The sequence below is a fragment of the Streptopelia decaocto genome, assembly GCF_964273445.1.
Source record: "Streptopelia decaocto genome assembly, chromosome: 7".
In the NCBI taxonomy this organism is placed as follows: domain Eukaryota; kingdom Metazoa; phylum Chordata; class Aves; order Columbiformes; family Columbidae; genus Streptopelia; species Streptopelia decaocto.
This window is the reverse complement of record NC_138661.1, coordinates 33,857,562-33,882,191: the sequence shown is the minus strand read 5'-3', so window position 1 is coordinate 33,882,191 and position 24,630 is coordinate 33,857,562. Positions and strand designations below refer to the sequence as shown.

Sequence of the window (24,630 nt, the reverse complement as noted above, 5' to 3'; positions counted from 1 at the left end):
TCTGAACAGTTTCAAAGGTCTGCCTTATGCTACAGGTTGAAAGACTAGAGATTAATAATAAACTTAAGCTGTAGCCCAGGCCATTTTACATAAGTTCTGGAGCTCCCCAACAATGTCATAGTCAACAACGTACATAAATTGCGGAGGGGTGCTAAATGAAAATATACTGTGGGAACAGTTATATATTCAGTTTTTTTCTGTAGCAACTGTCCAAATGTATTTCTGTTCTCAATTAATTGAAAAGCTGTCTTTTTTAGTAAGTCCTGGTGGTCTAAGAGTATTATAGGCACACTACTAGTTGTACAATGAAACGTATGCATCTGTTTTCAACCTTCCATTGACTTTTTTCACTGCACTGCAAACTTACATTAATAGGACATTTTCATTTCATATTCTCAACTTCTGTTTCTGCAGTTTTGTATTATTTTAGCTGCAGTAAGTTGAATTATATAATGGTGGTAGCAATATTATGTGAATATGTTTCCTGCAGCCAAGCTGTAACTCTTGGATTTAACTCCAAAATACATTTCCATCTAAATTTAGCTTCCTGAGAACAAAGAGTTGTGGAAGAAAAAATCTTATAATAGTTCATAAATTCATTTTCTAAATGGAAGATAATTGCATTTGGATTTCTAGCAGTCTCATTTCATCTTAATATGGAACACTACAAAGTTTATTAGAATTTCTAGGAATGTTAAAATTCATTGGCAAATAATCTGGAGTTTTTAGAAACTGGCATGGCATCAGGTCTTGAGATGACAGATAGATTAAATAGTAAACAAATTGCAGTTAGATGTAAGTTAATTTTTTTAAAGACTTCTACTATTTCACATCATTGCCTGGAATTTGAATACTTAAGTAAAGCTGAATTCCTGCATCTTTGTTAGGAAAAATGGTTGAGTATAGGATGCCTGGCTCTGGTTGATTACAATCAGTCCAGATGTAATGCACCCTCCACTCAGCACAGAAAGAAAGCTTAGAGCTTTAAATACCATCTAGAATTTGTGTGTGAGGTACGCTCTGTTAGTAGTGAGTCTCCGCATGCAGCTGGATTTTTAGGACAAAGTCATTACTGAAGACAAATCCCACTCTTTAAACATGTATAGAATTTTCTATTTCTTATGCTAGACTGGTATTGGTATTTTTTATTTTAATGTAATTGCTAGATTCCTTAGGGCTTCTTTATTTCCATTTCCTCTAAACTAAAATGTTGACATCTACTTCCCGTAGACGAATTCTGCCACAAATGTCTCTCCACTTCTTTTTGTAGCCTCTGAAAAGCAGATGAAGTTAGTTTGCAGAGAGTCTTCTGAGGAGCATCTCCAGCCCTTCAAGGAGAAGTTAGAGGAATTCTTCCAGAAAGGTAACCGTACTTAACAAAACCAAAAACAAAACAAAACAAAACCCTTGGCTAATAGTGCAGTGGTTTACGAAGTTATATATAATGCAGGCTGCATTAAATATCTGTTGCCTCTGAAAATTTGAAAATTCCTTCTATCTGTTATGGGTTATGTTCCTAATGTGCCTTGTATATGTTAGAATAATGGTTATACAGATCTTGTACATCACTTTTCAAAGATAATTGTTCCTTTGATCTTACTCATTTCCTATTGATTATTTTCTGCTTTGTTCTTGATCATTATTTGTAGGCAAAATGAAAAAGATACTCATCATAGACCAAATTTGTCAGAAGGAATATAAAGCTTCAAGTTTATAAAAGACAAGAACGAAAAATACCCTTCTAGAGAAAGTCTATATATATATATATATATACAGGAAGTAATAGCCTCTTTTATCAAAAGTGTGGGCTTATGAACTGACTACTTCAGATTTAAAGATTTAGTTTTGTGTGAGACAGAAAGAGGCGTAAGGAACTGATTTACCACTGTAGAGTCTGGAGACAACCAGGGTGAGATCCAAGATACAATTCAATCATCAGTTCAAGAAAATGTAGCCGCAGGTTGCTGGCGTTGAATGGATCAGTCCAGCTCCATCCTCTTTCTCAGGCTGTGTGTTTTCTCACTACTGGCCAGAAAAGCACCAGAGCAGAGTAGTCAAAATTATAGACTTGTGTATCGATCTGGGTCATAACTCAATTTTGCCCAGGTCTTGCCAAGACTGTAACTGAATGGTGTCCCCCATGATTATATCACAGATTCTGTAATTCTTATTACACCTTGGATCTCCTGAGGAGTGTTGCGGTTATTCCAATAGGCAGCTAAGCACCACACAGATGCTCACTCACACCCCCTTGGTGGGGTTGGAACAAGGGTCAGAAAGGTAAAAGAGAGAAGACTCATGGGTTGAGATAAAGGCAATTCAATAGGGGAAAGCAAAAGCTGCATGCAGAAGCAAAGCAAAACAAGGGATTCATTCCCTACTTCCCATGGGCAGGCAGGTGTTCAGCCATCTCCAGGAAAACTGGGCTCCATCATGTGCAGCCACTACTTGGAAAGACAAATACCATGACTCTGAACTTCGCCCCTTACTCCTTCTTTCCCAAGATTTATTGTTGAGCATGAAGTCATATGGTATGGGTTATCCCTTTGGTCAATTTGGCCAACTGTCCCGGCTGTGGACCCTCCCAACCTCTTGTGCCTCCCCCAGCCTACTTTCTGGGGGTCACTATTAAAAATGGAGAAGGCCTTGATGTTGTGCAAGCACAGCTGAGCAATAGCTGAAACGTGGGTGGGTTATCAACACTGTTTAGGTCACAAACCCAATACACAGGACCATTCAAGCTGCTATGGAGAAAGTTAACTCCACCCCAGCTAAAATCAGCAGAAGGAACAGCAAAAGCATATTGTGACAGTCCCAAAAAATAAAGGCAACACAGCATCTAGTTCCTCCTGCACAAATGAGCTACCCTTCTTTCTGATGAAGGGAATATGATAAAAATGCCCAACCGATCTTGAAAGAAGAATAGTTCTGCTTTAGACAAAATCGTAATTCAAGTTTGCATTATCATTTCAAATAGAAAAACATATTCCTTCAACATTTGCCCTGTTTATGCCCATTGATGTGGAAACCGAGATATATTTATCATCGTCAACGTAGCAGAAAATTTTATCCTTCTGTGTGTGAATAACATATATTAAAAAAAAAAAAAAAAGAGCGGATATGTTTCTGCATGGTGTTTTGGGACAACGAGTTCTTTATAGAAATGAAATCTATTTGACCCTTTTTGGTGTTTCAGGTTTTTTGTGTTCTAGAATGAGCAAAACCACAGAGGTTACATACTTGTCCAATTTCTTATGTTCTCTTGTTCTCCTTTTGATTTATAGTATTATGTTTTATGGTGTCTAATCATATACATTTAATTTTGTCTAATTTCTCATCTTTTGACATTTCTGTTTTATCTAACTTTTTCTGAGATGACTTGGCTTTTTTTGTCTTATCCTCTAATTACTGACTCTTCAGAAATCCTTCAGAATTATTGACCCTATTTCTCCTTCAGTCACTTGATTGATTTGAATGTTTGTAATTGGTGACTGGTACTTTCTAAGGCGTTAGAATGGAAATCCTGTAAAATTCTACACTGAAGATAGCTAAAAATAACACAGAAACCCATCGTGATTTATGGTACTAGAATAGGCATCAGACAAATGTCAAGCTCAGATGTTCAGTTTAGGTAAGTGTCTGGAAACTCAGCTGCTTCTCTGAAGTCAGGAGTTAACCGATAATATTGTGCGTCCGTTAAGCATCTGCTTTCAGTTTTGTTTGTTTAAAAAACAGTTGTGGCTTGTTTAAGCAAATGTAAGAAAAAATTGTCTGTCATCTTTCTGCCAGCTCACAGCAAGTATCCAAAGCTCAGATGCTTTTCTGAAACTTCTGGCTTGAAGATAGGGCTGGAACTCATAGATATTCAGGTTTTTCTCACACACACAATTTCCCATCATTTCTAGTCAATGCTAAGTTGGAAATACTATAAGAAAAGAAAAAAAAAAAAACCAAACAACCAAAAAAAAACCAAAAAACACCACAACATATTGATTTGCTTAAACTGAACTGTTTACATTTCCTAATTACAATTAATAGCAATTAAATCTAATACTTGCTGTGTTGTAACAAAAAACATAGAGAGTGTTATGGAGACTGACATTCTAAAATGCTAGAGGGGATAAACTGTACTTCTGCTGATGTCAGTGCTGTTTTGTATAACTGGATGTTGGATGTAATGTAGCCTAATGCCTTCAACAGGGGATTAGGTGCCAGAACCTTTAGGTTCTCTTCCCAGTTTAGCTGCCTGACATGTGATGCTAGAGTAGTTGGTTAATCCTTTTTTCAGAGAGCACTTCACTTTTCTGGTACACAAAATGTTAAATAATTATTCTTGCTATTTTTTGTAGTGAAAGATAATCTTTATCAAGTACTTTGTGATTCCCACATGAAAGACATTATGTGTAAACTGTGTTAATACTTCATTAGCTGTATTTGATATGTCTGTGCCTTTTGAAAAGGGCTTAGATTATTCTCAAGGTGGAAATAATCTTTAGTAGATTTAATTATATTATATGCAACATATTATATTAGTTTTACTATGACACGGAGGCCTAAAAATTGCTGTAAATTAATACACACGTACTATATTTCTCATGGAATAACTGTATTTTTTTTCAGAAATATCTTCTTAATATTTTCCATTTAATTTCCCATGGTATGCAAAAAGAAGTTTGAAATTATGAAATTAATGGTTGGCTTGGATTGATCCTTAACGTATGAAATTCTTGCTCAGAATTGCTTAGAAGAAAACTCCTCTTTTGATACGAAGCTATTTCACACCAGAAAAATCAGAATAGTTGGATGAATATGAGAAAGATGCAAAATACTCTATATTGAAAAGGAGAAAACAAATTTTGGTTACTGCAGCTATGAAGCTCATTAGAAAGCATGCTGGCCAGTAGCCATTTATGTTAGTTTTTCATGACATTTTTTATTCTCCTGGTGCATTCTCTCAAGAATAATACAAACAAGAAAGAAAATTACATACAGGAGTAGGCAACTAGCCTTAATAAAATTTATTTCTTATTTTGCTGCTTGAGTATTTCATATTGTTTGTCTATTTTAATAAATGTAGAAATGCATAATACAGATTCATGAAGATGGTCTGGTCCCAAATTCCCCTTCATTGGTTCCAGGTCAGAAAGTATGTAAAAACTTTAATCTGGGCTCAATTTCCTCCCTCATATACTGGAATGTGCAAATCAAAAGGTCTTTCTGCTTCATAAGAGTTAACGTCGGAAGACCATAGCTGCCTCTCTTTATTTTTCTAAGAATAAAGAGGCATCTTGACAATGAAGACTTTGCTATTAAAGGAATTCTTTAGTTTACAGCAGAGTCTGGGAAGCAAGTTGTCTGATGTCAAGACAGCCTAGTTTTTGAAAATCATTAATAGTGGAAAGCAAAGCTGTCTGGGAAAGGCACGTGATACACGGAAGCGTCCAAAGTAATAAGCAGATGGAGAGGGAGGTATTTGTCAAATAGAGTAGATCTTTTGAGATTAATCTCATAGTAAAAGGAATTATTCTGTGTTTAGAATTCTAGCCTGGCACTTAGGAAGCATTGGTGAAGTTCATTGCTTTGCTACAACTGCTGTATGTTGTATACAACTTAAAAGATAAACGCTGTGTAGTCATGGGACTGCACAATAGAAAAACAGAGTCATAGACCAAGCTACTCACTGCAGCATTGTGTCAGGAGGTAGTGCATTTTTCAGAGAAGGTTAGCAACCACATGGAAAATGTCAGTAGATCTGATTCTGACTGCTGAGTAATTTCTTCTTGATAGTTTTAGCCAAGCTGCAGTAGCTACCTGGGCATGCATCCAGTCTATTGTTCTTTTTAATGTATTTCTGGTGCAGAACAGGAGCTTTGATCCACATTTCCTCATTTGCCTGTTGGAATGCACCATAGAGGATTGCTGAGTTAGTCCAGTGGGACAGAAAATAAGAAATAAACTCTAGTAAGCTAGCCCCCTTCACTTCTATGTTAACTACTTTCTGGTTTGTATCATTCTTGGGGGGATTATACCAAGAAATTAAGAAATGTTATGAAAAAACAATTACCTAGTGTACTGGCCAGAAACTCTGATCAAAACTGCTACAGTCTCAGGCATGAGAGTAGACAGGATAAAGAGGGGGACTTGTGTGATTCTGTAACATCCCTGGCTGCCAGAAAGGCAGAGAGCTTGTTCCTGGCCTTCTGAAACGTATGAATCTATTTCACATGAATTGTTTGATCCAGGTTACTACAACTACGTAAATAATCATTCCTTCCTTTCTCATGCATGTCCCCATGCCTTCATGCCTTTTTATCAGTTCCATCTTCCTAACTTTATTTCCAGAAAAATTATTTATTCTGTTTAAGTAACAAATTCTCGTTGAATTCTGTATTTTCTTACAAATGTTTTCAGAAGTAAGAAGCTGAAATGGTGATTCTTTATTGGGAATCACTGGTTTTTAGATGGCAGAGTTTTAAATGAAACCTTGTTGAAGTATATTTGACTTCTTTTAAACAAATAATTGAAAGCCTGAATCATTTAGATCAGGCGTGTCAAATTCATTTTCACCAGGGGCCACATCAGCCTTGCAGTTGCCTTAAAAGGGTCAAATGCAATTTTAGGACTGTATAAATATAACTACTCCCATGTAACTCCTCCTAAAATTATATTTGGCCCTTTGAAGGCAACTGCAAGGCTGATGTGGCCCCTGGTGGAAAATGAGTTTGACACCCCTCATTTAGATCTTAATTTCAAGCTAGTGTCCAGGAAGATACCTTATTTTTGTTGGTTTTCATTCCTGATATCCCTACTCAAATAATTCTGTTTTCATATTACTTGTTACCATCTTAGATTTATTTTCACCCAACTTTACTTGCTTCCATTTTCTTCCTCAACAATACACAAAATACCATTTCATAATAACTTTAATATAAGAAATTTATGCCACTGACTTTAACTATACTGTAATATATTTCAGCTGGCAGACTTCCAGTTTCCTGTTGATTATTTCCTGCTTGTTCCTGGGTATATAAACATTTCATCTTAAATTTTGTTGCACTATAGATGCTCATACTAGGTGATTTATTAACCCAGGGAAAGCAACCTTCATTTCTTAGTCTATAAGCATGTATTTTAAGTGTAGGAGGATGATAACATAATTTATTATATTACAGCAAAAAAAAAAAATGTATTTCCACTCCAAACTCTACTGCTTTTCGATCAAACCAGTCTATGAAGTACAAAGCAGGATGCTGGCACCATTTAGTAGTAGTCAATCAGAAGTCAAGAATACCTCAAGCCACTATTATCAGTACCGTTTTCACAATACAATAATATTTCTAATTTCTCTCTTACTGTCAACAGGATATACCTTTATAAATTTCAATGCAGTTGAAGATTAGGAATAAATTTACATTGGTACTTATTTCCTTTGAGAGTCTGCCACCATTATATTGTTGTTTTTAAAACAGATATAAAGATTATGTTTTAAGTCCCTGTTCATAGAAGTTTGGTAGAGCTTGCCTGTAATGACTTCCCAAAATATCAGCAACCCCCAAGAAATATTTAAAATTCTTGCTTCTCTGCAGTAAAAATATAGCTTTTCTCTCCAAGAAGAATACTAACAGAAAGGAAGAAAAATATTCTAAAACTGCATATGAAACTAAGTCATATACTTGTCTTTCCATTAGTGTTGTACTCCTCTACCTTAGTTTACATATCAGATTATGGTACTTGTGTTCCATTTTATTTGTCAAGCTCTTGAACATTTTAATGCTGAGTAAGTGCATCAAGAAAATAAAGAATAGTTTTTAAGAGCAGCGAATATCAGTAACAGCTGCCTTTTAAAATATGTAAACAACAGCAGAAGAGCAATAGCACTTACAAAGATCTTATAGTTGCCCTGATTTTCTGTTACCTGCAATTATGAAGCTGCTTCGGTCAGCCAAAAATATATCTCCATAAAGATAATCAGTTCTACAGGATGTCAGACTCTCTTGCAGATTCTGTGACTATCCAGTCTGTATATCAAATAGTTTCTTACTTTTGTGAATAAACTGTACAAATATGAAGACTTTTAACTTCAAAGCTTTATTTTCTGTTCTATTTATCATAACTGGTTTTTTTTTTTTCCCCTTCATTTTTTTTCACTGAGATGTTTTATTATCTCTGCCACACATATGCAGTTCTCACATTAAACAGTGTGGGAGGATATTTACGTCCAGTGTCAAACATGAAAAATATGTCATACTTCCTTGCAGTGATAATGTTTGCTTAAAACTTTTTATCCTTCCCAGCAATGACATTACAAACCAGGCAAAGTTTGTGTTTAGATGTGGAACGCTGTTTTATATGCCAGCAGCAGAATTACTTTAATCTTTCAAACTGTTTGTGACAGTCATAACTGTTTTCATCACTCAAAGATCGTTGTATTTAAACAGATGAAAGAGTGATTTACATAAATTGGCATGAGTCTGCAAAGCACAGAACCTTATGGTTGGTACTCTGAGATTGTATAGTTAGACAATAGCGTCAGTCCGTAAGACACCAAATAAGGTGTCCTGGAATGTAATTGCATCCATATGTCCCTAACTGATGCAATATTGACAGTGAACTGATTCAAAGAACAAGAATTTGCTCTGAAATGAATGTTTCCTCCTACACTACCAGAAGAATTACCAGCATCAAAGTCCTGAAAATTGATGTTAATTAAAACTATGACTTTTCAGGAAACCTTAAATTGATTATTTTTAAAACAGATACACATCAAATTGCCATAATCTGCTAAAAACTGCTAAAAAATCAGTTCCACTACATCATGACTTACTATCAAATTAGAGGGTTACACTCCCTTAGAATATGTAATATGAATGTAATTTAGAAGGACTTGTAATTAAAAATTCAGTGTCATCTTCTCTCGGAAGACAAGGAAAGAATCTTTTAGAGACAACAGTTCCTTCTATCTTCTTTTCAATTTGATTGTGTTATACTGAATTACTGTGGCTGCTGCAAAGTGACTGGCATTATATGAGAAATATTTCCTGTTAATAGCAACTGTGTGACATAATGAATGTCAGTTTGATACACTTTATTTAGTACAAAAAAATATGATATATATTGTAGTTATAAAATCTATACCTAGAATTATGAATACCTTTAGAATAACCACTATCAGCTGTCTGGAGTCTAACATTCTCTTTACATTCTCATTGAAACCCTCATTTTCTGTTCAATTCCACTAAATTTCTTCCAGTGCCTATATCACAGGTTTATAAGTAAACAGAGCCATAGATTATATATGTTGTTTTTTCACAGGGATCCTATTAGCCTATAATTTTAGACCAGCTGCTTTCTTCTTCTTTACTGTATTCTTATGAATTTCCTGTATGATTTCCTATTTATCTACTTATCTTCTTATGTCACTATTCTCTGTACTACGGTCAATGCCACTAGCAAGCAGTTTATCCGAATTTGCTTTGCTGTTTACATCCTTGTCTTGACCTATTTCTGCTGATATTTAAGGTCAGCAAACTAATAGAATTTAAATATTTGTCAAAGCTTTCCTTGGCAAGAAAACAGGATGCTCACCGATCAATTACTTTATATATTATATATCCAATGAGCAAGTGCTTACATATATGGAAGCTATTACTGGAAGGGAAGAGCAGAGTCAAGAACTGGAAAAAGATTAGATAGAAGAGATTAATGCGCTAAGCAAATACTGAAAAGCCTAAGCGCAGAAGATATTTTAATACCTACTGTCACACTGGTCACTCTCACCTTATGTTTGGTCCCCTGTATTCTGTAATTTCACACCATAGTCTTTGGATTAAGCTTTAAAATACCTTTCACTGCTACCTTAATACAAATCTATTATGACAAGAACATGCTTAATCTGATCTGCACTTATGTAGAATTTCTATGTAGACTTTTGTAATTTTGGTTAATTGATAATTTTTCTCAATAGTGTTTTGTACCTGTGCAAACACATGAATATCGTGTTTTAATGCTTTTAAGCATGATTGATAAAAATACTAGATGCTGAAAATTTCAGCAGGAAATTGGAGCTCTCTGGCTTAGGTTCTGTTATGGTATAAACTGTGTTTTCATTTTTTAAGCAATGATAACAGGCAAAATCTGTAGGCCAGACAGGAAATAGTCATCGGAAGGAAGCTTCTTTCTAAGAAAAAAATTGACACACAAATTTGTTAAAGAGGTTGTAGTAGAATCATTTGTTTTGAGAACAAAAGTAATCACAATGTTCATAGGGCAATCCTTAGAAATTTGAAGCTAGTTAAAAGACAAAGCACCAGGTTGCTACTAAGCTCTCAAAATTGGAGAATGACACAGTAAAAACACATGGATGATACAGTGTTGTAAGATTACAGTTATGATAAAAACCAGACTTCTCCTAAATGTAAGAAAAGCCTGATTTCAGGTCATCATTCAAACTCTCCTGCAACAACTTCTGTGATATCTTTGTGCCTAAATAGTCAGATGCCAGGGCAAGATATTTAAAGTTGCACCTTTGTCCTGAGAAAAGCCCTCATAGTGCTGCTTTGTGAACACCCTGACAGAGGTGGAGAAATCAGTAGTTGTCAGTATATCTTAAGATATATATGTATGGAGTTCATTGGAACAGTACTTCTTTCATGGCATGTAAATCAATTTAAGCTTTTTAGCATCAGCATTTTTCAGCTATCTAAACTTTGTCTCAAGTCAGCTATTTTGAAAGCATCTAAAAACTGTTTCTTAAAGGACTTCTGTGCAGCATATTTTAGGATACAACTATTTGTACAAAGCCTGTGTATAAAGTCTTTCATCTTGAGGATGCCTTACAATCTGAAAATTCCCTCCACAAACTGTTGCCAAAGTGTTGGTATCTGAGAGGGTCTAGTGCACTAGGATCAGCAGGGATACATGACTGGACACAACAGTGTAGCTTCTGTGGCCAAACAGAAAACTGTAAACATTAAATAATATGATGCTAAAGGAAAAACTGCCGTATAAAATGTATTTGGTTTTATTATCTTTACAATTATCAGTACAGTTTATCAGCAAATGTTTATAATATATTTCCTTACCTTGAGTTTTGCATAAAGGGTCTGACCCAGCATTGACTTAGAGTTGAGTGGGAATTGGAGAGGCATATTTACATTTCCCTAGATGTATTTGGGCAGTTCCTAGGACAGAGAATCCCCGAGCTTAATTAGGAGAGCTGATTCTACATTTCTGTTTGAAATAATGGTAGGGGAACTTTGACTTTTCTACCTTTTAAAAGCCAGTCATTTTCAGTGTAATGTAATTTGATATTGGTTTGCTTTTGATATGAGTTAAATTGTCTCAAGAGTTAAAATTTATCTTCAAATTTAAAAAAATATTTCCAGACTTTCAATAACAGTTCCAAATGTTTACATGCACTGGCAGGAGGGGGAAATCTGGATACTTCCAGCATAGAGTTCAACAGAAAATAAGCAAGGTGTAAAAAAAAGAAATAGATCAGGTAGATGCAGTAATAATTCTTGTTGTTTTCCCAGTCTTAGGCTGAGATAAAATGGGATTTTTTTTTTTTTTGTATACACGTTCATTTCTGTCATCATGGCAGTATCTGGTGCTTTCTAGGAATGAATTAAATGGCCTGGCTAACGTGTCACATACACTTCACTTTTCCCATCATCTTTTCCCATAAGGAGAATAGAAAGTACTTTATTTAGAAATTGAGATTTAAAAAAATATATATATTCTTCTATGTGTTTATTACAGAGAAGGCAAACTCAGAAAAAATGTATGCCTTTTACTTAAGTATAGTTTGGTGTTTCTTGTAAAAACATTGATTAATAGAATCCAAACAAAATACTTCTTAAAGTTAGTATCCTGTATTTCTGGGAAGAAGCAGAACTATTGCACGTCCAAGTTTGCCTCTTTTGCATTTTGTTTCAAATTGCAAATCTTTCAGACTAGTAGCTAGATACATTTTCCTGCACAAACCTAAGTTGTAGAACTTTGAATTAAAAACAATAATTAAATATAATGGTAGTATGAAATAATTTGTCAAGTATTTGTGATTTTATAGAGGAAATTCCTACATTTTTGTTTGGGAAATTATTGAGCCTATATTGTGATATATATATTTTTAACAATCTAACTATTTGTGTAGAATGTACGTTGTCCAAGAGAGGGGATTTTTCTATGGATGTGTTCTTAAAGTAGAAGTTAAATAAGACACACATGCTTTTTCATAAAGACATATGTGATTTTTGAGCAATATAATTTGTTTATTTCATACTTGTTCTGTCTTGTTTAACTCCCCCTATTTAAATTTCATGTTTCTCAAGCTTAAGGTTCCATACTAAATATGAATCTTTATAAACAGGAAGGTTGTTGGTTAAAAATTCAGAGTTTTATTGAAGAATTGTTTCTCTTTAGTATGGGGCATACACTTTTTTTTTCATAAACAAGGTCCTGATAGTTCTCCAAATTCAGTTTTGATTCAGTTATGATAAATACCGAACTTTAGAAACCAAACTATATCTGTTTCAGTGATGTTACTAGATAGATCTGGAGAAGTTTGCTGTATACTTTGTTATACTGATCTGTAGTTTTATAAGAAATTTTCAAAACAAGGAGTGTTCATTTGGCACATTTCACATCTCAAAAATGCAGTTATGGATGCTAAAAAATAAAATAATATGCAAAATCTTACTTTTAAATGTGAATATCTGATATCAACACTTAGATTTTATTGGGTTTTCATTTTTATTTGATTTACCCTTGAGTATGGTTAGCTGTGAGAATCAGTTTGCGCTTGTAATTCTCCTCCCCCATCCAGTGTATATGGCTGAACAAAAAGGGAAAGATGACTGTCATACTTCTAAGCAGCACATTTTTAGAAGGTCAGGATAATTTAATTCATTCTCAATAATGTAGTTTTTCTGTTCATGCTTTTTATTGACAGTCTTTGTTTTTTAAAGAACCTTCATTGCTTTCTTATTTAAACAAAAACGTAGCAAAGAAACAGATGTGTCCCATATAAAATATGCAATAAATCTTGTCTCACAAATTCTTTGCTCTGAACTTTCTGACAGAAACTGTCAAATATCCACTTTAATTCTAGTATAAAATGTTCACTTTGTGTCATGGCGCCAACCACCATATGCTGGAATAAAGTCAGTAACCAGCAATAAAAAAGGTAACATACGCACCTTTGAAACAGTACAAGCAATCAACAGTAAGAAAGGTCTATATAAATCTATGGAGAACTAATCTCAGCTTTGCCACTATCCTGCTGTGCATTTACAATGAGACTTTGCTCCCGACCACCAGAAGTGGCTTACTTTGCAGGAGAAGTGTATCCTAATGAGGGGAAAATGGATGGAAAACAAAGCCGCAGCTTTGAACCCCCCCACCCCCATCCTTTGGATCACCTAGAAGAGCATGTCCTAGTGTGTTCAAACATGTGGGGCCACTACGCTTCACGTCTTGCTGTACTTTAGCTATTCATGTGAAACCAATCTCGACTGAGCTCAATCAGCAGAAATGACTTTAGCTTCATAAATCATTGTTATCATTCCACAGGAGGAGGCAATGCTACGGCTTTTCTTTCCTGAAAGTTTTCAGGCCGCAAATTTCACAAGCTTTTCTGAAATTAGTTTCATTATATTTCTTTAATTATTCATTCTTTACTCACCAGGTTAGCTGCTGGTTCACTTTTTGTTTTTATATACTTCTTATGGTTTTGAGATGACCGCCTGCTCAATATTGCTTTTAATAATCATTCAACTGTTTTAAAGTGTTGTCCTTGGTATAAAAATGGGCTGATCCTTAAAGTTTTTACTTCTGCTTACAACAGGAGACTGTAGTTACAGATAATCTGGATAGTTGGTTTTCCCAAACACAGAACAGATTGGATTTACCCTTGTTCTGTTTGAAAGGATTAGAACTAATTTTTCAGTTCCATAAGCTGTTTAGATACATTTAGTCATCTCAAAAATTAATCTTGGAATTAGACCATAACATTATAAGAGTTTATGAAAAAGAAATTAGAATATATTTCTATAGTGTTTAAGTCTCAGTAGGCTTTAGAAAATATTTATTATTTGGAACTATGAGTGTGGGAGAATGAGGGATTAATGATTCTCAGTTGCATTTTAACAGAATGCAGTTTCAAATAATTTAATTGGAATAAATTGAAAAATGTAATGCTAATTTGTGCTTTGTTATTAATAACTCCAGAACACAGGAGAGTAAGACTAGTGTTAGTCCTAATATTAATGAAACTATTACCTTCTTAAGTAGAAGCTAACTGAAAAAATAGCTTTAATTTAACAATCCAGTCCCACAGAACATAATAGAAGCATCGTATAAAGAAACATATGTTTTCAGAAATATGGGACTTTGTGAAAATAATTATGAAAATTCTTTTCTTCACAGTTGGTTCTAATGTTCTGGTAAAATGATCTCCAACACTTTTTCTGGCACGTTTATGGACAGCATTATCACTTTAAAAAGAAAACATAATTTCCTAGGTTTTTTATTACCTATGATAATAAACACTTTCTTGAATGTGTTGCTTGAGTGTTGTGTGCCTCTGTATGTGTACAAATGTCTACAATGTGTTACGGCTATGTAATATTAAAAACACGGAATCTTTTTATAATATTTAACAATTTCTGTATGGTAAAAATTAATTAATCCTTACGCAGTACCTAAGACACAGATTGGTAACTAATATTCCTGATTAGTTGTGGAGAAATGTGTTTCTTAAGCAGGTTTCAGAGACTGCATGGAGACTCTTTGTACAATAGAAACATTGGTACATCTTCATTGCTGGATGTAGATTTCTTAGTTAAAACATAATTTTTATACCACTGCAAAGGAAAATAAACTTGTAAGGACTGTTTCAGGGAAGCGTGATTAAGACCTCATGGCAGCAAGTGTTCTGAAGATTGTTTTGAAAGGATTTAAAATGTCTATACCCATATTTAAACCATCTAAAAAATTGCATAGCCAAATCCCATGTTAAAAATGTGACATTTTCTAATTTCAAGAGGAGGTAAAGGAAGTGAGGCTTATGTGATCACGCTGCCCATTGATTGTTCCCCTGCAAATAATTTTTAATGCATGGCCAATTTTGACCAAATGTGTCAGAGTTAGAGCTCCTAAGATACTAAGCTCCTAAAATCCCATAAAAATATGTGGCAAAATAGACAAGAGTGACCCTATTAGCCTTCCAGGGAGAGAAAGACTGTATCATGAACTCAACCCTAATTAAACATTAATGAATCCATCTGGGAACTAACTTGAAAATACAGATCCACAGTAGGCCAAGTTTCATTGATTCCATTGCTCCCAGGCCTTCTTGCTTAACTGATACCATAGAAGAAACATCTCTTGATGGGCGCAGGTTTGTTTGTTTTGGGGAGTTTTGCATTCTAATATACTGGAATAGGAAAACTATGTTAGACACACAATGAAACATTTTCATTTCATTTCCAGGCTGTCTGTTGAATTCCATGAGTTTGAAAGGCCTACCAATTAGGAGTTAGTAACTAGTGGAAGAAAGTTAATCAAGTCATACAGATTAGAAAAATTAGTTTTTAGGAATATGTACGTTGAACACTTAAGATTTTTTTATAATTTCTGAAATATAAAATTTTAATAAGACAAAAAAGCTACTGCATGAGAATGGTGGATGGTAGCCACATGAAATAATTTGCAGTCATATTAAGTATGTATTTTTCAAATTTGAAGGTGAATACAATACAATGAAAAAAAGAGGAAAATGTTTCACACTTGTGTATTACCTCCTGTTCACTATGTTTATATCTTAAGTAATAAGAATCCTTTTATATAGTCTAACTTAAAAGTAATACTGTTTCTCAAAAGATATTTATGTTAAAAGTAACTCAATATAGTAAGGTAGAAACAGCAGAAAATTCAGGTTTTATGTATAGCTCTAGATAGATAGATTTTTTTATTGAGTATATCTCTTCCTAGAACAGGGTACAAGCCTCCTTTAGAATCTCTGAAACTTCATACTTTGCTAAAAATCTTTAAGGCTAATGAGAAAGCCTATTCAATAATTGGAATGTAAAGCATAAATGTCTGAAACGATGAAATTAATTTTTACTGTGACTAATTTCTGATAACTTTTATACCTTCTGTTACTATGTGCTTTATTATAGGATGTGTTTTCAGAAAATAAAACAGTTCTAAAATTGGATTTGATATTTATTAAATGTAAAACTTTATCCCAGTAGCATATAATACTAAATTAGAATTTAAATTTCCATGTCTTTAACAATTCCAAACCCCCAATTTCCATACTCAATGCCATACTTATTCTTGGTAGTCAAGCCATGTTTTCAAAATACAGTATATTCCAGTTTGATAATGGGGGGGAGGATAAGAAAAATTGAAATGAACAATTTTCTGTTTTTTACATTCTCTTGCATTCATATATGTATTTTTATTAATACTTTTTTAATTTGTGCTTGACATTCGTTAATTTGTTTAAAGGATTATTTTAATTTGATTTCCATTCCTTTAAAATTCACATTTCAAGAAAGCAGATTCTGGCAGTGTCAAGTAATGAACTAAACCTTTATGTATACAAATTGTTCATTTACAGCATTTGCAATGTATTCTATTTATGAGCTTCTTATGCAGGGCCTTATCTTTTTTCCAGACAGTAAGATAACACTAATAATATTAAATGGATGTAGATTATATGTTTGAACACTTTGCATAAATTGTTAGCCACATGCAATTGGCTTTGCTATCATCAGCTAAACGATAAAACCTCATACTACATTGAAAACTACAGATTGTTTAACATGATAAATTAAGTGGCTGGACACCTTATCTATAGTTAAAAAAATAACTATAGACTTGATTTTTATGCATAAAAACTGTCCAAATTATCCAATTGATCTGAATCTTAGGATTCATCTGAAATAATTTTTCTATATGGCTATGTGCTGTTGTACAGCATCTGGCTGGCATGGAGTTAATATTCTTCATAGCAGCTGGTATGGGGATGTGTTTTGGATATGTGGCTAAAAGAGCATTGATAACAGAGGAGTGTTTTGGCTATTGCTGAGCAACACTTGCACAGTGTCAAAGGTTTCTCTTTTTCTCATTCTGTCCCCACAGCAAGTAGGCCAGGGGTGGGCAAGATTTGGAAGGGAACCTGGGTAGCTGAATCAAACTGACCAGAGGGATATTCCGTGCATGTAATGTCATGTTCAGCAATAAAAAGGGCGGTGAAAGGAGTTTGGCAGAGGTAGTGATTGCTCCAGTGATGGCTGGGTATCAGTCTGCTTGTGGGAGGTGGTGAGTGATTGCCCTTGCATTACTTATTTTTTTTATTCCCCTTTGCTTCACTTATTGAACTGTTTTTATCTTGACCCACAAGTTTTTCTCACTTTTGCACTTCTTATTCTCTCCCCTGTTCCACTGTGGGGGAAGGAGGACAAATGAGCAGGTGGTTGTGTGGTACATAACACTGTCCAGGGTCAACCCACAATGACACTAAAACAACAATCCTCAGTAAAGCACACTTTCATTAGATTGTTCATGATAGTTATTTGCAGCTCAAAGAACTGCCATTTGCTAGCAAGCACACTTGCATGAAAAATTTGTTTTCCATCTTATTCCTTGTAGTCCAGTAAGTCTTGAGTAAATTATTTCCTAAAAATTAAGTCTATTTTAGAAAGTTTCACTTGTAACAGATCTAATGAAACTCAAACCAAAGAAGGCTAAATTCATCTTGCTGTTGTTCCTGCTGTTCTTTGTACTACTATAGTGTCTAGGAGTTTAAGCATGTCCAGAATTTTTTACAAAACCAGAGAACATCTATATTGCTTTTTATGATCCTCTCTAGTCTTTTTGCCCACCTAGAAGGTTTTGAGCTTTTTCTTCCATTCTGCATAGTCTGCATAGTTATTAAAAAGTTTCCCTTGTAGGCCAATTGTGCTTGAGGGTGGAGATTATATGTAGTATACTTTTAGCCATAGAGTCTTCTGAGTTCAGCTTCTGATACCCAAGTGTATCAGCAATGAATAGTTTCTAAGAGATTTGGGTCTTTGTTATCAAATGCTGGTATGTCTTCATTCTTAAAAAAGATTAAGAAAATATGATCTATTGATGCTTGTTCTCCTTACTCAGTAATGTCATAGAATTTGCCATTTGGCACACTGGAAAAAAAAAACCCAACTGAACCTCTCTGGGGATATACTTTTCTTCTTCAACTCTTGACTAAGGGGCTGGTATGTTTCTAGGATGGGTTTCATCTTTTGGCTACCTTTCAGCATGACTACTTAAGAGGTTTGAGTCTTGACTAATAAGGAAGGTGAGTTCTAGTGAGCCTAGAAAATATGGTAATAACCTTTTGTCACTGTTTTAACAGCCTCTGTCCAGGCTCTGTGAAGTTCAGAGAGAAATTTCATGAGGGGGTTTGTTTTGGTTTTGCATGTTCTGTTTTGTTGGGGGGTTTGTTTGTTTTTGTTTGTTGGGGTTTTTTCTTCATTTGTTTGTTTTTGTCCATGTCTTATCCTAGACTCTGTCTTAACTGTGGTTGGTTGGAAGACACGAGTCAGAAAACACCGATTTCCTTCCTTGTTGAGGAAAATACAATGTTTCATTGAAACTTCTAATGACATCGTTGATAGTTATTGCAGCTTGTAGACAGGGAGAAAAAGAGCAGGATATTACAAATTCTGAGTGGAGAATTACTTAGAAATTGCATGGAAGATTAGAGAATTGCCGTGGTTTCTTCTCTTACACATTATGTAGTATTTGTAACTCCTATTTACTTTGCCATTTGTTGCATAGAGTTGTTCATTTGTTTTCTTAACATGTTTCAACATTGAAATTTTAAATAAATGCTTTAAATAGTTCCTTGTTAGACATGCTTTGCCTAAATATGTAGAAAATACCATTTGTCATATACAGTTATTTTCTTCCTTCATCTTTTCCCTTCTATTGGTACATAAACACACACACTGTTATATTAATGTAAATGTAAACTTTGTATGTTTCTTCCTAGAAATCACACCTTTTCTTCTACTTTCTATTACAAATTAGAATTTCTTTCCTCTATATTCCCTTATTCTGTTCCTACAAAATTAAAAAACAGTAAATCAGGTCTTAGCACCTAACTATAAATATAGAAGCATGTTGTTCTTGTTATTTATTGTGTTCTTGTTCATGTGCAGAGATTTGAGGATATTCAATTTCTGTTATAGCTATGTTGGGAAATCTACCTTGCTTAACATTTTTTCATTTCCTTAAAAAACAAGAAAGAAATTATTAATGTCATCATAAAGTGTACAATTTTATACATAGTTCAGCTTTTATCCATCTTTACTTTTCTGTATGTAACTAAATTAGTATCATGATGAACCACCAGAACTCCAACCTCTGTTCCCTACTTTAATGCTATCATATGAAAGAGCTGTGGAAATAATTAATTAGTATAGTAGGCTAAATTTAGCAGAATTTCTCAGGAGCCTGAGATGAATACAACAAAGCAGAGCTGCCCTGTCTATTTTGATTGCAGCTATCTTGCCACCAAGATTCGAGGCAGAGAATTTAATGGTATAGAATTAATTGTTTTCCCTTCAAAGGGCACACAACATTGTTTCTGGCTTTTGCCAAACTGAAATAATCTGAATAAGAATTTCCAACAGACTTGCCCAATATAGGTAAGCATATGAGTTGAAATGAATTTGTTTTCTTAACAGCAAATGTTCTGAAGTAATCCAGTTTTTAAATTATTTTAACTGTCTTTGTACAAACCTCTGTTTCGGTAGCCTTATAATGAAATGGAATAATTCAGGATCAGTTTCTCAGTGACCTTGTCTGTGAACTCAAGTTTGTAACTGTATTTCAACAAGCCAATACACTCCTATAGACAGAGCAGCAGAAAATCCAGATCTTTGTATAAAGAAGTGTCTGAATTCTGTTTATATTAACATTTGCACTTATAGGATTATTCTAAGGTGGAATAGGAATAACATTTCCACGTTAGTCTTGTTTTACATATAGGGTATTCTTCTGCAGCTAAAGTTTCTCCACTGTATTAAGAAGAATTGATGAACATTTTGTGAAAAAACTAGGGCTTTTGCTTGAGTATCCAGCTTAGGAAACATTTTCAAAAATAGAGAATGCCCATCCTTTGAAAATTAAATCCTTTAAGTAGTTTGTGTGAGCATTCTGTAACAGGGGGACTCAGGTTCACTAGCCATATTTCACACTCTTGGCTGCTTTTTCCAAAAAATCATGTACATACCATACATTTAAAACTTAGTACATGTGTTTTCACTTTCCAGCTTCCTGAACAAAATGTGATAGTGGTGTGGAACAGTTGGTGTTAACTATGTTTGGTACCTGTTCAATTGCAATTGAACTTCCAATTATTTGCATCGCAAAAACAGATTTAAATTTGTAAGTTCTGGTCTGCAACAATAAAGAACCATATACAACAGTTTAATTATTTACTTTTTATTCAGATTAATGTCTACCACTATATATTATAGTATGGATTTTAAATGACTTTTCAAATCTAATAAATTGTATTGTACATCAGAAGCATTCATTTAGGTTCAAGAAATAAATAAAAATCTAAAATTAGCATATTTAGTGTACAACCTATCCAATTTTGAATGTATAAGATGTTTAATCTGTGGAAGCTCTAAAACAGTAAGGCAATAATTTGTCTCTTTGAAATGTTTTTCATTGGCAGCTAAAGAAGAATGTAAAAAAGAAGAGAGCAGTTTGGAAAATGCACAAAAATGGTAAGGTTTTTGCTAGAGTTTTCTAACAGTTTATTTTGGTCAAAGATGTTACTGATCTTAGGAATTACACTAAATAGGAAAAAGAATCTGTACTTCAAAGAAGTAATATGCTTTCTGAAAAAATTTTATGTAGTCTTCCAGGAAACATTTGAGTTGAATTTTTAGCCAAATGATGTACGGTGTTTGAGGTTTTAACTACTGTCAACATTGAATTGAATCAGTGTTTTACAGAATATTGTAATAATTGATTAACTACTTAATGTATTTCATCACTGAACATCTTCAGCACTCAGGCTATTGAACACAGTGTACTAAGGAACTAATGAAATCCTAATGTTTTTATTGCCTGAATATCTCTGCCTTACTTAAGCCAAAGGAGGCACAACAGGGGAAGAAGTGGCAGAAATATATTTTTAGATGGATAGTATAATATTTTATGTTAGTATTTCTAATAAACTTTGTTTACCGAATGACAGTTTTGTGAGAGTGAAGGATCTGTCTTTAACCTTGTTCACGTTACTTATGGAACTGCTATAAATCAATCAATAAATCAATATTCTTCATGGGCACCAAAGCCAGATCTGTGCTAATCTGGGTTTTTATGTTACTTTTCTGAGCCCAGAGTCACTCCAGCTAGCTGAGGCACGTAGGTTAGTCTTCCCAGGCAGCCAAGAAAAGAGAGGTGGCCACCTCCCAAATGCAGTTCAAGTCTCAGGTGAACTGCTTCCTTTTGCTTGCAGAAGATGTCTGAATTGGCTGAAGCAGTGGCTGACATCAGCTGGGGCTTTACCTCTTAATTTCATTTGTCAAGGGTGGCTAGCTTGTTTGCTTTCTATCTAGCTACAAACCTACCTTTTGTAGTGCAGTCTCTTTCATATTCTACCTGCTTTGTAGCCTTTCTGGAGCAGAGTAGACTCTCCAGGGTGTGGATGGACACTTAATTTGCAGTTGGCATAGGGCATTAGCTGCTTGATATGAACTTTGGGTTTTTCAGTTGCTAACTAAACATCCATTTAAATTACTGCTAAAAAGATGTGTAACATTTGAAAGTCAGAAAGCAGCCTGGGAAGCTGGATTAAGCTGGGTGCAAGCAAAACAGTGCTACTGGGGGAGGGCTGAAGATGAAACATGAAGAGGGGGTCAGGAGTAAGTGTCAGGATGAAGGCACAGTGGGAGAGAGGGTGCAGAAATTCAGGATCTCAGAGCATTCGGAGACAACTGTATCAGCTGCAAGCTTGGATGGAGAAGGGTTCTGTTAGGAAGGAGTGAGCACGATGTTACTGGGGCTGCTGTTACATGAAGAGAACCTGAGAAGAGAGTTTCTGGTCTTGCAGTTCCTGGCTCAGCTGTCCTGGTCAAGGGCTGTGAGCAGCTGAGGAATATTAAGCCCCAGTGAATGTGATGGAAATTATATTGCCCAGTAGATATAAACTGTTTTAACCATGTGATTATGACTAGGATAATTTAGTATTTTTAGGGTTTGAAATCCCAGAATGTTTTACACAAATATTTAAAGCTGTATTAGTTTTTTCTTTATTTATTTATTTTCTCTTTGTAGTGTCACTACAGGGCTCTTCGACTCTGAATGTTATGGGCTTATTCATATTTCCTTGTGATTCCTTTACCATGGATCACCAAATAACTTGAAATATAGTCACATGTTTCATACAAAACCTATGTAAGAAATTTAAAAAGTTAAGGTTATCATATATGAGGATTTTAAAAGCTATTATATTACTAGCTCACCTTGAGCAATGTGTGATATCCTTCAGCATGTCCTAGAAGGTGTATCCATCTTTAAAGTATCAAAAAAACAGAGCATACTGGCTCATGTGGCTAAAATCCAAGCTTCTCTACTTTGAGGGTAACTGTATTTTTCAATGGTTACTTTATATTCTTCAAGCCTAGCGAAATGCTTGAATCTCAACCTAAGGCACAAACCTTGACCCTAACCTTGACAATTTCATACAAAAAAATGTAATGTGTACTATGCAAATGCAAGTATAAGTTAAGAAAGGAATATTTGATGAAGCTACATCTGTTGCTCAAGTAACATCTGTTGAATAGTTGGGAACTCCTTACAAGTCTTTAAAATACCTCGCATTGATTTTATTTTCAAGATTTACTCCTCCCCTGTTCTAGTTTTAGGACCTATTGCCAACTATAAAGAAAAATATACCTCTGTTTTGCTTAAATAAAATCAATATTTTAAGAAAAATCGGTTATTTTGAAATATGTTGTTACCTTTCTCTTTAAATTACAGTATTATTTTTCATAAGTAGCACCGAATATTTCAGGACTTTTGCATCTACTTTACAGAGAAAAGTGATTCAACCTTTACAAAAGTAAACGTACTTTTGTTTTGCTTAGATAAGTCTTCATGTACTTAGTCATGTGAATCATTCCATTTTACCTATGCAAAGCAGTGTCATAAAGGTTAAAAATGCCCAATCAGTTAAAATGCTATCAGAATTATTGTCTATAATAAAAAAAAGACTTTGTAAATATCTGTATAGCTGTATAGCAATTCAGTGGCCACATTATAAAATAAAAAAAAAAAAAATTAAGATATTGGCAATGTATTTTCACAAAATTAATTATCTGCTAATTGACATACGTGGAAGAAGATTATTTATTTTCAGTAAAAACTTTGCAAACTGACTATTGGCACTGTTTGGCTTTTTTGTTGCTACTCCCAGTTGTCCCTAAGTACTTGAAGGTTATCTTTAACCAAACCTGGAGACCTTTTCCTGACTTGGCATGTAACACCTCCATAGCCCTTCAATAAAGACAATTGGGAGAATAAGATCTTCATGGAGTATTGCAGAATAAAATTAGAGAAATAGATATAGCATTTCCTGAAATGCAAGAAGTCAAGTTTTTCTCATTAAGATTGAATGGCCACGATTTGCCTGTATGATATCTCCCTATGATGACTCATGACACTGTAAGTCCTCCCCCTGGGAATAGGGTACATGTTGAAAGGTTACTTGTACTCAGCATGAATTGCTGCTATGATTTCCAAGGCTAAGGGGAAGTTATGGTATTATAATTACCAGCCTTGACTACTGAATCAGGAACCAACCCTCAGAGAAACTGTTTCCCCAGTGGGGTCATGTGTTGACAGTTTTTTCCCCCTCCTTTGTAGCTTTGAAGAAACAGTGGGATACTTTGGGATAAAGCCAAAGCCTGGAGAGAAGGAGATCTCACCAAACTATGTTTTCATGGTGTGGTACGAATTCTGCAGTGACTTCAAGACCATTTGGAAACGAGAGAGCAAAAGCATTTCCAAGGAACGGTAAGGTTCTAATAAAGTCATTAATACCATTTCAGATGTCTGGGAAACTGTTCCTTCTCAAACCCAACAAATTATACTCCTATATTTCACAGGCGTCATTGTTTTCTTTCAGAACTAATGGACATCAAGGAAAGATTATTCCCTCAGGGTGCGTAGGAAAATTCACCAAAGGCATGCTGTCCCACAAAAAGATAAACACATATAATCTGATAAATTACACTTTTGTAACCCTTTCCAATTACTAGCTAGTAAAATGAAAGGGGAGCTGTGCTAATTTGTAACAGATTGCTTCTCTGTGCATTTTCATGTTGAACTAGCCTAAATGAGGCGATATTGCTGTCGCAGACAGTACAGACAAATAAAAGTGAATGCTTTTCCAGTTAATATACTGCACTTGCATCAAAGGGAAGCCCCAGAGATTCAGGCCACACTTAGCACAGTGTCGAAGCCCCACACTGAATTTACAGCACTACTTCTGACTTCTGGTGTCCTGCTGAGGACATCAAACTGCTTGCTGCTAAATCTCACCACAGTCTC

The 24,630-nt window shown here is 34.6% G+C and overlaps 1 protein-coding gene across 1 annotated transcript in view; it reads left to right on the top strand.

Annotated features, from left to right (window-relative positions):
- The window catches only part of FMN1 (formin 1), a 143,882-nt gene that overhangs the window by 97,927 nt on the left and 21,325 nt on the right, over positions 1–24,630 (top strand). The window contains exons 13-15 of the mRNA XM_082059382.1: positions 1,271–1,363; positions 20,744–20,795; positions 23,944–24,093. Of these exons, the coding sequence (XP_081915508.1) occupies positions 1,271–1,363; positions 20,744–20,795; positions 23,944–24,093 (295 nt within the window). The remainder of the gene's footprint in view (positions 1–1,270; positions 1,364–20,743; positions 20,796–23,943; positions 24,094–24,630) is intronic.